Genomic DNA, 13,988 nt, shown 5'->3' with positions numbered 1-13,988 from the left:
GCAGCTACGGAGATACCAAGACCAGAGCACGAGCCTTGGAGTTCTTAGTCAGTACCCCCGTATCGCAATTGATAGATTTGGAGCGACGTATGAGAAGGCAGAGGTAGATCATGGTTTCCTTCGATGTACCAAGAAGCGGGTAGGCGCTTAATCCCAACACCAAGTTCATTGGTCGCATTTTCACCTGGCGCTGGAAACCTCACTTTCCTCCGTTCTGGTCATTTGGTTTCTATCGACGACCATGTTCCGCCTTCCGCAATTACATCAGTATTCGAATCATGACTGCCGTTTTTCTCAACTTAACTTACCTTGCCTGGTTCTGGTACCACGATTCGAGATTTTCGACTTTCTCATGGTTGGTACCACAATCCAGTTCTCCCACTTTTTAGTATAAGAAATCTGTCAGCTACTTTCTTTCTTTCTTTCTTTCTTTCTTTCTTTCTTCATCAGAATCAACACCAAAGATCTCATATACATCCATCTCTCTACAAAGGTAGCTCGGCTATCGTTACGCTCGTTAATATAAGCTAAATCCCCTCTGACCCCTCTACCATTTATCGCCTCTATACCCAGCTCCCAAACCACGAAGTCGGATAGTGGAGATGCCTTCAAACGTTTTCCAACAACTACATACCCGCCCGCTACAATCCTTCAAAATCGTTGAAGATCTGACCACGGCGCTGCACCGAGAGATTCTACGAATATACGGGAACTGCACGATCATGTGGGGCGACACAATATGCGAGGACGAAGCCATAGCTTTAAGCATGACAGAAATAGATGATGCCATCACGGATTACGAGACAAATGTATCATACCATGCGTGCGGACAACGAAGAATCAAGATTTGGGCTGGTACTGGCGACAGAGTCAAGCAGGCTGCGCTGTGGAGCAAAGTCAAGGACAAGGCACCGCACCCAAGACACCCTCGCGCGCAATACAGGAGTGTCATGACTCAATTTCATGAGAAGGTGCTTTGGTGCGACAAGTCTTCTGTCGCAGAATTGAGGACTGGCGACGTTCTGTTCAATGCAGTGGCGTCACCTGGTTCTTTGGCGGGAGAGCTTGGTGCATTGAATCTCAATGAAGATGATAGAAAGCAAGTCGAGAGCTGGCGCAGAGGAGAGAGCTTGGGGAAATTGAAGCCATTATGTCCCCACCTTCAGCCACCCCTCCATTCGGCAAAGGAGAGTTATAGAAGCAGCACTAGGACAACTGTGGGGAACAATGAGCTCACACAAGGTTTGGAATTGGTCGGTCGATACTATGTCGATGGTGAAGTGCTGCTGCGCAACGAACATGGTTGTTATCAGGATTCGGGTGGGATTTGTTGTTGTCCGTGTCCGCGTGTCGTACATTTGTAAATGTGGAAACTGAAGCTCAAATACTAGAAGGTATCGGGTTGTCATCATCTGATGCAGCCAAGTAGTATTATACCATATCTTCTCTGCCCACGCTTGACCACACATTCGCTATGTCAGCTTGAACAGTTTCCCGCCTACCCCGTCCCACTCTTCATCCCACCGATGGTCGCTCTCCTTGAGCGCACCCTCTTTCAGAGTCTCCCTTAGTCTTGTGTCGCTGCCGAAGAATGTAGCCAGATGTAAAGCGAGCTCTTCATAGCTTTGAAAGCCTAGTCCATTCACACCCTGCTTGACGAGCTCAGGCCAGGCCTCGAACTTTCCCCACCCTACAACGGGTAAGCCTGCGCCAAACATGTCGACTACTTTCATTGGCAAGTCCACGCCAGAAGACGATGTGTGTAGAGAAATCCCCAGATCAGCCGATGCAAGGAGTAGAGCGTAGTCAGAGTGCGAGAGCCATGCTGTCTTGATGACGACATTCAACAGCTTCTTCTGCTGGTTGAGTTGTCGGATTTTGGAAAGATAGTACTCCTTCTGTGGCCCCTTTCCGGTGATGATGGCGATGATCTTTGGAAGGTAGGTCTTCGATGTACACTCAGCGGAATAGGCAACCAGAGCAGAAAGGAGAAGCGAAAAGTCTTCGTCGGCAGTCCATGATGTTGCGCTGACGATGAGTTTCCAGGGTGTTTTTGAGGCCGGAGAAAGATCTGCGGCGTACTCTGTCGTTTCCGGTAGTCTGGCGAGGAACTCCTTGCGCTGTTGAGATTCGATGGGTTGGAAGATGGAGGCAGGGCGATCGTGGAGTGCTTCTGCTGTGACACCGTAGTCGGCTTTTAGCACACGGGCCATGGCATTGGTCACCGTGATGTGATGCGATGCAGCCTTTGCGAAGATCTTCTCGTACTTCTCAGATACCTTCACGAGAGGGTGACTGTCGCCAAGTTTCATGGCCAAGATGGTGTACCCGAAGTTGTGCCAGTCGATGATCAGGTCAGTACGTCGTAAGAAGCATACCAGGCTGGCTACGGCAAGCGTTGGTATTGAAGGTGGGTTTTGCACAAGTGTCCATCTTGCAGGTTTGGAGCGGTATCCTAGCGCGCGGTACAAAGACCAGATTTGCCAAAGGACCTTGAGGGGCGCCAGAATGGGAAACAGAAGCTTGCTGCTCGAACGCAGGAAGCTTGGTGCTGGTGCGAGTGGGATAATCTCAATCAACGGGTTCGAGACGATATCTGGAAGGATATCCGACTCTTGACAGGTTTAGCAACTTGCAACAATCCAATAGAGACTTTACTGACCTTGATAGCCGATGAGAAACACCTTTCCGCCGTGCTTAGCAATGCTGAGAGCGTGGTATTGCATACGCGGCGACCGCCCAATGTCTCCCAGCACCACTACCTGTACCGAACGTCCCTGCTTCCAGTTTACAGGGTCTTTCCCATCTTTTATCTTCATCTTGATCTCTTTTCCATCCTCGCCCACGAACCTAAGCGGCTTGTCCTTGTACGGATCATACTGACTGGGCAGAGTCAACAGCAGGGCCGTGAACAGCGTCGACAATGTGACAACGACACCCAGTATGACGGAAAGGAGGTTGCCGTCTTTGTCGGGTGAAGTATCGTTGTCGAACATTTTGGTGTTGTGTTAGTGCCGTCCAATTGCAAGGCTCCTCCGATAACCGTGGCCGCCGCCGCGTGCGTCAACGCCAAGGGTCAGCCACGAGATGCGGAGATCGGAACCGGGGTATGACCGAAAAGGGAAGGCGCTCAATGACAGTCATGTCAATCTGTAAGACCCCTGAAACTTATTGATAGTGCAGCAACGCGCGCCGCTATCGAAACACCAAGACGCCAAAGCGCTGCGTAGCCTCATTGCAACGCACTTACACCACACGAGTTGCTATCCCACGTTGCTTTTTCTCCTGCAACACCGCCACTTTTGTTCAATTGAGCACCGTTTCATCGCGAATCCGAGGGCCCCACTTCGCCGATAGCCCTCACCGAGTCAAGACCATCTCACAGCGGACCGACGAACGCGACGTTGGCAGATGGCGTCGACATATGCGCTGCCCGTCACCCCTACCACGCACACACACAGCCATGGCCGCTCATCATCACAATACACGCCCGAGGCATACGCAAACAACTCGATGAATACATCGTCGCCAGCCAAAGACCACGCCCACCGACACACCCGGTCCGACATGAATGGGAATGGGCAGTTGCACGGCGCTGTGCGCTCGCCGTGTGCCGAGTACAACAGCCCTGCGCGCGAACATGACCATGGCCATGAGAGATCGGGCTCCAACGATTCCACATACACACTGAAACCCTTCTTGAATGGAAGATCAAAAGGGCGACAAAGAGGGGAATCAGATCTGGGCCGCTCACCGGCGAGGAAGGCACCCGCAGCTGGAGGATATGCCTTCTCACCAGTGTCACCTATACAAGAGTCTCCAGCGCATCTGCCCCCGCCTCCGGTTTCTTCGTAAGACATTCTTGACATGGTCGGATTGAGCGCTGCTAATACAACACCAGGTCGTGGCTAGAACTTCCCGAGGCCCTGACCGCGCTCCTCATACCTCTACCGTATATCTTCGCCTCGTTGGCATACCCTAGCGGCGTGGGACAGGCATCGAAGCTGCCCTCGACTCTATCAGAAGCTGTGTCAGACCGCACACCCGAACTCGAACCTGCCACAGCAACAAGCGACTTCCCACTACTACATGCGCTCGCTCTCTCATCAGCGACCTTGTTGCTGGTTGGCGTGGCAGCCAAGGTCAACTCCAGTCTACAGCCACTTGACAGGCGGAAAGAAGACAAGGGCACATTCAACATCAGCAATGCGCCGAAACGCGTGGCAAGCAACATGGTCAGCGTATTACTGCCCTTCTACGCGTCCCTACACCTAGGAGGAGCGAAGACGGCATTGGTTATATTGGTGGCAGTTGCCGCTGGACTTGGTGCCTTCGACCAGAAACCAGGGAAGCACACCCCTTGGGACGATATCCGGCGGACATTGAGGACCAGAAAAGTGACATGCGGGGCCCTTTTCTTAAGCATGGCTGCAGATGTGGTGACCTCTGCTAACGTCACAGACAGCCTGATCGGCTACATGGCGCTTCTAGTGTCGCTCCTCCTAGTCCCTCCGCCTCTTCCCACAGCAGGCTGGTCATTGATGACCGGACCACAGAGCCAGGACTCATACATGACTCAAAAGCCGTCTCGCGCATCGCTGCCGAAGCCTTCATCAGCCTTGGTGAGCAACACCGAGAACCAGCTACTCACCATTGTGTCCGGCCTTGTCCTCACTGTTACGACTATTCTGTATTCACTCGTTTCTTCCGCAACCCCCTCTTTGTCGCACCACAGCCTGGCATTCTCAACCCTATCAGTTGCATCTACGACGGCGCTTGTATTTCTATCACTACCAGCATCTTTACGGAGCCAAAAACAAGTCGGATTTAGATTGAGCGGCATCTTCATATTCGCCTTGAGTTTCTTGGAACACAACGGAGTTGGTCATCTCAAGATTGTATTCCCTTGGGTTTGCGCTATGATGATTGGAGCGGTCGGCTTTGACACTCGTTCGCCCGTGCCACATGTGCACGATCATGGGCATGCGGGCCATAAGCATTCGCATGGTCATGACCATGGGCATAGTCATGGTCATCATCTACATGGAAATCACTCCAGAATCTCTGCGTTCCTCATCGCCCGCACTACTCCAGGCTCCATTATACACAGTGTGTTGATCGAGCGGGACTCGCGACGCATTGCATACTTTGGTGTACTCAATCTTTCCTTCATGATGGTCCAGTTCTTCTACGGCTTTGTCAGTGGGTCATTGGGATTGCTCACGGATAGTATCCACATGCTCTTCGACTGCGCTGGTCTCGCTGTGGGACTGGTAGCGGCAGTGATGAGCAAGTGGCGCCCCAACGCTCGCTTTCCATATGGCTATGGCAAGGTCGATACACTGTCTGGTTTTGCAAATGGCGTTTTTCTTTTGTAAGTCACCAACATACGTAGTTTCCCATGTATATGCTAACCTGAACCAGGCTCGTCAGTGTAGAGATCATCTTCGATGCCTTCGAACGCCTCTGGGAAGGTCACGAGCTCCAGCGTCTAAACGAGCTTCTGGTTGTCAGTATTCTTGGTTTCATCGTTAACATCGTCGGCCTTGTAGCCTTCGGCCACGCGCATCACGGCCATGGTCATGACCACGGGCACGAAGGACACGATCATGGACATGGACATTCTCACGACAACGAAAACATGCAGGGTATCTTTCTGCATATCCTCGCCGACGCACTCGGCTCTGTTGCAGTCATCATTTCAACACTTCTTACAAAGTACTATGGTTGGTCTGGATGGGACCCCATCGCATCTAGCATCATTGCAATCCTGATCTTCCTGTCAGCCATTCCGCTTGTCAAGTCGAGTGGCGCAAGACTTATGCTGAGTCTGCCAAACGACGTTGAGTACGGCATCAGAAATACTCTTGGAGAGTTGGGCACACTAAGAGGCGTGGTCGGATATGCAGTGCCCAAGTTCTGGCTAGAAGATGAGGGCGCTGCTCATGCGGAAGCACATGCTCACGAACATGCGAAAGAGGACCACGACTGTGGAGGTGGACACAAGCATGATGACCATCCTCACGATCACCACGAACATGACCACTCTCACTCCCACGATCATGGCCACGGCCACAGCCACAGTCACAGTCACTCGCACAATCACTCTCACGACCACGGACATTCGCATTCACACTCCCATGACCATCACGACCACGATCACGATCATGCGCCTAAACAACGTCGCATTCTCGGCGCAATTCACATCATTGCTTCCCGCGCGGCAGATCTGGAAGACGTACGGGACCGTTCACATCAGTTCCTGAAGGATCGGAACATGGATCTAGTGATTCATGTGGAGAGGGAAGGCGAGGGCCGCTGTTGGTGTGGAGGTGGAGGTGAATACAAGATCAACTGATGTTCATGACGTGCGGCAGTGTGTCGTTGAATTGCTCTCTTGCGCATGGGTTGTACGGTCGTATACAGGAGGTGTATAGTATGAGACTTGGATACAGCTTGTATATCAATACATAGACATACATAATCGTAAAGATGCTCTACAATCCTTCATCGGCTACCAACGCCCCATGGTTATACTACAGCTACTATAGAAGCATGCTTACCCTTTCTAAAGTTTACTACAGAACGCATTAGGATTATCCAGCGTATCATAGTGTCACAGCTTTGTAAGCGCATGCGAGGCTATGCGAGACGACCTGCTTGTTATTGCTGAACGTGTTGAGTCTGACTGTATCCGCAGCGCTTTCGGGCTTGACCACCAAAGATTACGGGATAGCGGATGAGGGCATTGAGTCGATATCCTCTGCAATTATTAAGCACATCTTGACTCCACAATGTACGTATCTCTAAGAGTACCCCGAAATTCAACGAGCGTTTTGCCTATCTGTCTGATACGAATAGACCTCTACAGTATTGGCATATCCATCTAGTTCAAGAAGAACTATATTGATCAAATTGCCTTGATGTATGACAGTAGCTGTTGAGGTACCACAGGCGCTTGGGTATCCTGGCGTTGGCAGTCGCTTAGTCACGAAAACAATCAGAAGCTGACAATGTGCAGCGCGTTCTGGGATGCGATACCTATCACGACTCCCAGACTTGCGGTCCTTTATCATGTATACGAGACCCGTTCGGCGTACCTACCATACCGAGGTGCGAAGCTTATGCAATGTCCGTAGATATTGGTGCGGCGACGTCATGGATTCCTAAGCAATTCCACTTAGGAAGAGGTAGCTCTCCACATGCGCCTGCCCGCATTGTGCATATAACCCCTCCTTTGCGCGCAGGCTAGCCTTATTCATGTCACTATTACGCTCCTCTCTATCCTCGCAGCTTAAGAACTTCACACGCCTCTCCACTCAGACGCGCATAATCCCCCGATCGCACTTCCACACCTCACGGCCGTTACTGCGCATACTTCCAGAAATGTCGGACCAAGAACCCACCGGATTGAAGGCGGACAAGGGCATTGAGCTGCTCACTTTTGGCACGCCTAATGGATGGAAAGCTAGCATTCTGCTAGAGGAGCTAAAGGATGCCTATGGCAAAGACTACACATGGCAGTCCATCAACATCAGCAAGAACACACAGAAAGAGCCCTGGTTCACCAAGCTCGGCCCCAATGGCCGAATTCCGTAAGCAACGATGCCTTCCGAATCATGTCTGAGGCTTGTACTGACATTGCGCTCCACTGCCTAGTGTAATTGTCGACCACGACCAGGGTGGCTTCGCCGTCCAGGAGGGTCTCGCAATTCTTGCATACCTGACGCGCCACTACGACCCCGAGCACAAGTTCAGCTTCTCCGATCCTCTCGATATCTCGCGCGCAGAGCAATGGATGGCCTGGCAACACGGTGGCCTGGGCCCGATGCAGGGCCAGGCCAACCACTTCAACCGTTTCGCAAAGGAGCGCATCGCCTACGGCATGCAGCGTTACACAGGCGAGACTGAACGTCTTGCCGGCGTGCTTGACACGGCTCTGGCCAAGTCCGACTATCTCGTAGGCAACAAGTTCAGCATTGCGGACATTGCCAGCTTTGGTTGGGTCCACATGCTTCGCATCTCTGGTGTAGACCTGGAGTCATTCCCCAACCTGAAGAAGTGGTGGGAGCGCATACTTGCACGGCCTGCAGTTCAACGCGGCTTGGAGATTCCGAGCAAGAGCGGATTCGGAAACGACACCTATATACAGAAGATGAAGGACGACCCTGAGTTTGCGGAGAAGGAGCACAAGCTTGCGGAGCAGATCAAGGCTGCCAAGGAGCAATATGGCTACAAGTATTCCAGCCCTTGAGGACAAACACAAGTCTTCTGGTGAACGAGTGACTGTCTAGGAGCCGAACAGAATTCGCGGGCGATTGATGCCCCTTCAGAATAAGATAATGTTACTCTTCTCATACATATTTGTGCCATAGCGGAATGGTCTTGAAACAACAAAGATTCCAGGTGCCGAAACTGTCAACACATCACTTCAGTCCATAGGTCACTCATGATACGCTGTCTTGTGCGACAGCGAAGCTATCTCAGACTTCATGGTTGCGTTTCATGTTACCAGTTGATAGACAATTGTTGACCAATCACGCTGTGGCACACCCCTGCCGCCGATGTAACGCTACTCGGGCGCCAACGACGTCAGCGCCTCGAAACAGGGTCACCAGGTCTTCAACCACACGTTCACAGCGCGCGCTGAGAGCACGTCCAGGCGCCAACGCATGGCTGTAAAGGGTGTCTAGGGTAACGATGTACCTCGCAAAAAGATTCAAAAGAGATGCGACAGCAAGGTGAATGGCGCATCTCCAACGCTCTCTGCCTTTTCTATCGCGTGTTCATTCTGCATCACCGTCGGCTTTGACAGTCGCGACAATCCCTTATTGATTTTATTTCACCGCGTCTTACCCGTCCATCTTTCTGATAGCGCGATACCCCTTTTGCCGTGTGTTTCTAGTCAGCCTTGCGCAACACGCCCCTTCCCTCTGCCGATCCTTCCAGAGTTTGCACCAAAACAGCATAATCGCGTGCACAAATTTGATTAAACCCTGGAAGCCACATCCCACCCACGTGCCATCACCATCAAGGATCAAGTACGACGTCATCGAGCTTGGAAGCAGAGAAGGGAGCAGTAACATTGTTACTACCCCGGAAAACAAGGACCCTGTGTGCCAACGAAGTTTATTTTTGCACGACGCAAAGCTACAACGACGTTAGTTCTGTCACGGTACGAAAAAGGAGTTGTCAATTACTACGGCTTCGCACTATTTCTTCCCCACTCTTCCCATAACGACCTCACCAACCACCGATACTCCCAAGGACCCCTACAAAACATCAAAGAATTAAGAGACATCCGTCCGCGCACGACGTACGAATCGAACAATCTTACAAGACTACCCTTCGCATCGACAAAACGTAAGAATTTACCTATTAATCTTCCAAACATACACACATCAAACCACTGAGCCTAGCTGACCCACACAATGCTTAGTTTCCTAGCAACAATGGGCTTCAAATTCCTCTCACGTAGCAGCATGCGGGGCGAAAAAGCCACCCTAGGAACTTCTCTCGGTGCCTCGCTCACACCCACTCTTATCCTGCGCATTGTCCTACGATTCTTCCAGTTCGTCATGGGCCTCACCGTCATCGGTCTCTACGCTGTCGACCTAGACAATGCGCGCAAGCAAGGGAAATACGTCGACTCGAAATGGGTATGGGCCGTTGTTTGCGGTACACTTGGCGCCGTCAGCTCTCTGGCTCTCATACTGCTCAAGTCCTGGTTTTTCTTCGGCGTTGACGCGCTCGTCTTTCTGTGTTATCTTGTGGCCTTTGGCATCTTCGGCAAGATGTACATTAGCGAGAACCCAGAGGGTAACAAGGACATCACCAGGATGAAGAACGCTGTCTGGGTGCTGTTGACTAACATGTTGCTCTGGCTGATTTCGGCCATTGTGGGAGGTTTCATGTTCTGGAAGACGAGGAAGGCAAGGACTACACACACTGGGCGTGCTAACCAGCACGTCTAATAGCCTTCTCTCTACTCCCCTCTGCCACACTTGGGACTGGGAGTTAGAGAGATTTGCTGACTGGATTCGTGCCATTTTCAGATCCGGTTCAGCTTTGAAATCGATATCTCACACGGGAACGATGCGTCTTGGCTTCACGGGTCCAAGACGGTTGCTTAGGGGCCGCCGTCGTCAAGGTCAAGAGCTTGCTCCAGCGAGGAGATACCGACCGGATCTCAAAGTCCTTTTGTCTCGGATGCGCTCCGTCCCATGCCACTCTTGAACTCGACGCGCCCAATGAACTATTCCCAGAGTTTCCTTCCTCATACTACGATGCCTTGTGCGACTTGCTGCAAACCCCAGCAGCATCTTTCGGCTGTCCAAAATCAGCGCTGCATTTCTTCGCCATTACCGAATATATCCACGCCCCCGCCCACGTACCACACCAACCCCTCCACAGTCGCATGTACCGCAGCATCTACGATAGGCGAAGAAAGAGTTGATCCCAACGAAGTAGATCAAGCCCCCACAGACTCTTTCCAAACCTGGCTTTCCCATTTTTCTGTTCATTCGATACCCTTTGTTTTCCGCGAATTGATGTCTTGAGCGATGCTATTGTTTTTGTGTTGTTAAGCTTAAATTCTAGCTAGATGTAGCAATTTAGCTAGCACAATCACTGAGTATTTTTACAAAGAGTCGTCAACATATTAAACATATTAAACATAACATCGTGACCCCTAGCCGGCCATGTACGATCGACACCACATCCACTTGAGAAGTGAGCAAACTAATGTAGGTTTTTGCCAAAAGTAGTCTTAGTGCTGTATGGTGCCACCACAGAACTACCGCAGCACCAAAGGTCGCAGGTCTAGAGTGTGAGAAACGTATCCTCACTGAACGTTTCACTAGTGCATTTGGAGTTTGCGGAACCGCATGAGACGTGTTCTGATGAAGATCAGGATCTTGTTGATTAGATTACTTCATCTCAGCAATGTTGTACTCGTTGATGCTACAGGAGATTTGTTTCACAGGCATGTAAGAATATATCACAGCAAAGAACGATCAAAGTGTTTGTAAAGAGATTTATTGGTATCTTATGACTATTAATTCATAGTACTGTCGTAACCAGGCGAAAGTCGTAGTGCTCATCGCTCATAATCAATGTTGGTATCGTTCTGAATCTGATGATGATTAGAATCTATTGTATATGCCGAAGACAAGTATGAACATACCGAAGAGAAATGTCGAACCAGCGTTCAAGTACTTAGTACTTAGATGGAGCGCTTGTTGGCCTCGGCGGAGCCCTCGTGCTTCTCCTGGTTGATCTTGTCACCAGCAGCGTTGAGAGCACCGGAGGCACGGTCGGTGAGGGAGTCCTGGCCGGGGACGTTGCCCTTGGCCTGCTGCTTGTTGCCCTCCTTGGAGGCCTCAGCGGACTGACCCTGGATGGTCTCGGAGACGTAGTTGGCAGCGTTCTTGACAGAGTTGACGGCCTGGCCGACGATGCCCTCGTTGGGGTTGTTGGCGTTGGGAGCAGACATTTTGAGTGTTGGGGTAATTGGTTGGTTTGGTTTGAAGGAAGTGGAGTGTAGTAGAGGAGTTGAAGGCTTGTTGTGTGATGAGAGAAGTAAAGGGGAGTCGGGCGTGAGGGTATTTATGTAGAGTGAGAGGGGTAGGAGATACAGGCTAGTGGAGGGGCTGAGCGCTAGACTCCAACGCAGTACAAACAAACATACGTCACTGTTTGAGTGCTCCAGATGTGACGTCATAGGGAAGGAGCTCTGGGTGAGGGGGCTAGACCACGCAAGCGTGGGCGAGTACCCGCAGCTACGAACCATCACATGCAACGCACAAACCCAAGGAAGACGGTGGCACTTTTTGCAAATCCCGCTGTAGATCGTGATTATCATGCGTATCGCGTCATGGGCGATTGGGTTTCTCATCTGGCATTCGCTGTGTGCCTGAAAGATGCCCCTCTATTGCCCCGCTAGTGACGTCAGGCCATGGACCGCGGCTTGCATCAAGCTTGCGTCAAGTACAGCTGCCTAAACAAAGCACGCAAACGCTTGCCGCAAAGGAGGACAGTCGTAAATGTCACGCGCTCGTGTTTCAGCCCGAGAGTAGGCGGTCGCCGTAGCAATGCAGGACCAGCCGAGTTCCATAGGCGTCGGTTCCGGAAGGTACTTGGTCCCGGAAGGGGTTTACTCCGCTGCACAGGAAGCATACTGTGGCCTGGAAGCAGACAAATTGCCGTATGCAGATAGCCAACACGTCATGAAAAGAGCTCATCGAGATGTCTCCACCCGCAGTGACCTGGCAGCTTCGCCCAAGTGGGGGCAAGGGGCGAGGACAGGTGTACTTGTCGCGTCTGTGCCGACATCTGGACTACATGTACACAAGTCTAACTTTCATACGAACAATCACCGAAAACCTCACGCGACCGATGGCGAATTCAGGATACGCGAATGTGGCAGAAGAACCATGATGAAAGGGGATTAATTGCCGCTGTGAGCGGATGATCTAATACCTCTATGGTACCAAAAATCTAAACCGAGAAACTTGGAAGGAACGGTGCGAATGGAGTCATGACAGCGCCTGTACCAGCAAGCCCACTGCCACTCGTACAGTCGTCCGTCGTAGGGTATCGTAACTTAAAGGATGGTGCAATGCGGTCGGTGTCCCTTGCGCTTGGGTCTTCCAGTATGCGTCCGGGACCTTGGACCAGGCCTCGGTGAGTCGGGTGGGGCCATGCGCGACCGTTCCTGTTGATCTTTGCGGATGATTTGCCTGCAGAGGTCGACAAAGGCCTCGTCCACGTTTGCTCTTCTCCGAGCACTGGTTTCAAAGTACGGTATATTCCACTCACGCGAGATTGCAAAGGCTCGTGGGCGTGGCACTGCTCGGTCATCTTCTAGATCTGACTTGTTGCCGATGAGGACCATGGGAACGTTGCTATCTTCCTTTATTCGTCGTATCTGCTCCCGAAGCTCTGCCAGTTCCCAGAAAGAAGACGCCGACGTTATGCTGAAGACCAGAAGGAACCCCTGACCGGTTTTCATATATAGTTCCCTATCGAGTGTAAGTCTTGAGCTGTAATGAGCCTCGGACGGTATGTTACCTCATGGCAGCTACTTGAGGTTAGTCATGGTTTCTGGGTGCATGGGGCATCTGTCAAGACTTACTGAATTGCTCGGTGCCTGCAGTGTCTAGAATCTCCAAGATGACATGGCGGCCCTGGAGTGGGTCAGCGACGGGGTAACGAGAGCAACTTGAAGCAGACGCACGTCAACATCAAGCACCTTGCGGTACGAGTCTTCGATGGTAGGATCATAACTCTCTATCCATACATTCTGCACGAATTGCGCTTTGAAGGGGTCAGCATTCTGTAACAATGGCGAGCACTCGAGGCGGTAACCTTACCTGTTAGGCAGCTCTTTCCGACTCCACCTGTAGCGCCACCGTCGTCAGCTGTCTTCTAGTTGCTGGCGGTGTTTAACTAGCTTACCAGAACCAAGGACGACTATGTGGTACTCCCGTTGCGACATGCTGTGGATTTGCGTGAGCGAGCAGCTTGCTGCGAGGCCAGGAGGAAAATGACGAGAAGTGCTCCTTGCCGCCTTCTGTGGCGGTGTGTGCCACAGAGGGACGAGCGGCTCAAAATCGCCGTCGTCTAGCAGAGGCTAAGCGGTCACAGTCGCCGTGCTGCTTGGACACTGCGTCTGTACCAGCGAGCTGAGTCGGGCGGTGCGCGTCGTACTGCGCGCTGGGCCAACCACACTTGTCAGCGCATGTATTTCTAGATCAAGCTGGGCCCAATCAGAGAAAAGCAGGCTTGGATGCATCAATCAACGAGCCATCAGAGCAGCTCGACTGCATGCATGCGCGGGCAAGTTTGTGTAACTCACCTGTTTGAAGCGCGAGGTTGGGGGGCTGGGGCAGATTTTTCCCGTCACGTGAAGGTCGAGGTGGGAGAGGGAAACGGCGTCGCGATAATCAGGGAGCAGTCGAGAAGAAGGTAGCGAAGGCACATGCATG

General features: G+C 51.7%; 6 protein-coding genes across 6 annotated transcripts; 3 read left to right on the top strand and 3 right to left on the bottom strand.

Annotated features, from left to right (window-relative positions):
* Positions 1–1,472: 1,472 nt before the first annotated feature.
* On the bottom strand, positions 1,473–2,996 carry AA0111_g11544 (Chitobiosyldiphosphodolichol beta-mannosyltransferase; the record flags this gene model as incomplete). The annotated part of the gene is made up of 2 exons (XM_028645422.1): positions 1,473–2,614; positions 2,663–2,996. 2 exons carry the CDS (start codon positions 2,994–2,996, stop codon positions 1,473–1,475), a joined length of 1,476 nt encoding a protein of 491 aa, XP_028500841.1.
* Positions 2,997–3,567: 571 nt separating this feature from the next.
* On the top strand, positions 3,568–6,358 carry AA0111_g11543 (hypothetical protein; the record flags this gene model as incomplete). Its single annotated transcript, XM_028645421.1, has 3 exons — positions 3,568–3,851; positions 3,902–5,374; positions 5,425–6,358. 3 exons carry the CDS (start codon positions 3,568–3,570, stop codon positions 6,356–6,358), a joined length of 2,691 nt encoding a protein of 896 aa, XP_028500840.1.
* A 1,028-nt stretch (positions 6,359–7,386) lies between these two features.
* On the top strand, positions 7,387–8,254 carry AA0111_g11542 (hypothetical protein; the record flags this gene model as incomplete). Its single annotated transcript, XM_028645420.1, has 2 exons — positions 7,387–7,595; positions 7,660–8,254. 2 exons carry the CDS (start codon positions 7,387–7,389, stop codon positions 8,252–8,254), a joined length of 804 nt encoding a protein of 267 aa, XP_028500839.1.
* A 1,198-nt stretch (positions 8,255–9,452) lies between these two features.
* On the top strand, positions 9,453–9,974 carry AA0111_g11541 (hypothetical protein; the record flags this gene model as incomplete). Its single annotated transcript, XM_028645419.1, has 1 exon — positions 9,453–9,974. The coding sequence occupies one exon, from the start codon at positions 9,453–9,455 to the stop codon at positions 9,972–9,974; it is 522 nt and encodes a 173-aa protein (XP_028500838.1).
* A 1,250-nt stretch (positions 9,975–11,224) lies between these two features.
* On the bottom strand, positions 11,225–11,494 carry AA0111_g11540 (hypothetical protein; the record flags this gene model as incomplete). The annotated part of the gene is made up of 1 exon (XM_028645418.1): positions 11,225–11,494. One exon carries the CDS (start codon positions 11,492–11,494, stop codon positions 11,225–11,227), a length of 270 nt encoding a protein of 89 aa, XP_028500837.1.
* A 1,110-nt stretch (positions 11,495–12,604) lies between these two features.
* On the bottom strand, positions 12,605–13,498 carry AA0111_g11539 (hypothetical protein; the record flags this gene model as incomplete). The annotated part of the gene is made up of 6 exons (XM_028645416.1): positions 12,605–13,022; positions 13,072–13,081; positions 13,136–13,187; positions 13,238–13,317; positions 13,374–13,400; positions 13,459–13,498. The coding sequence occupies 6 exons, from the start codon at positions 13,496–13,498 to the stop codon at positions 12,605–12,607; spliced, it is 627 nt and encodes a 208-aa protein (XP_028500869.1).
* Positions 13,499–13,988: the final 490 nt, after the last annotated feature.

This window comes from Alternaria arborescens (genome assembly GCF_004154835.1).
Source record: "Alternaria arborescens strain FERA 675 chromosome Unknown contig_52, whole genome shotgun sequence".
Lineage (NCBI taxonomy): Eukaryota > Fungi > Ascomycota > Dothideomycetes > Pleosporales > Pleosporaceae > Alternaria > Alternaria arborescens.
This window is presented reverse-complemented; position numbering and strand designations above follow the sequence as displayed.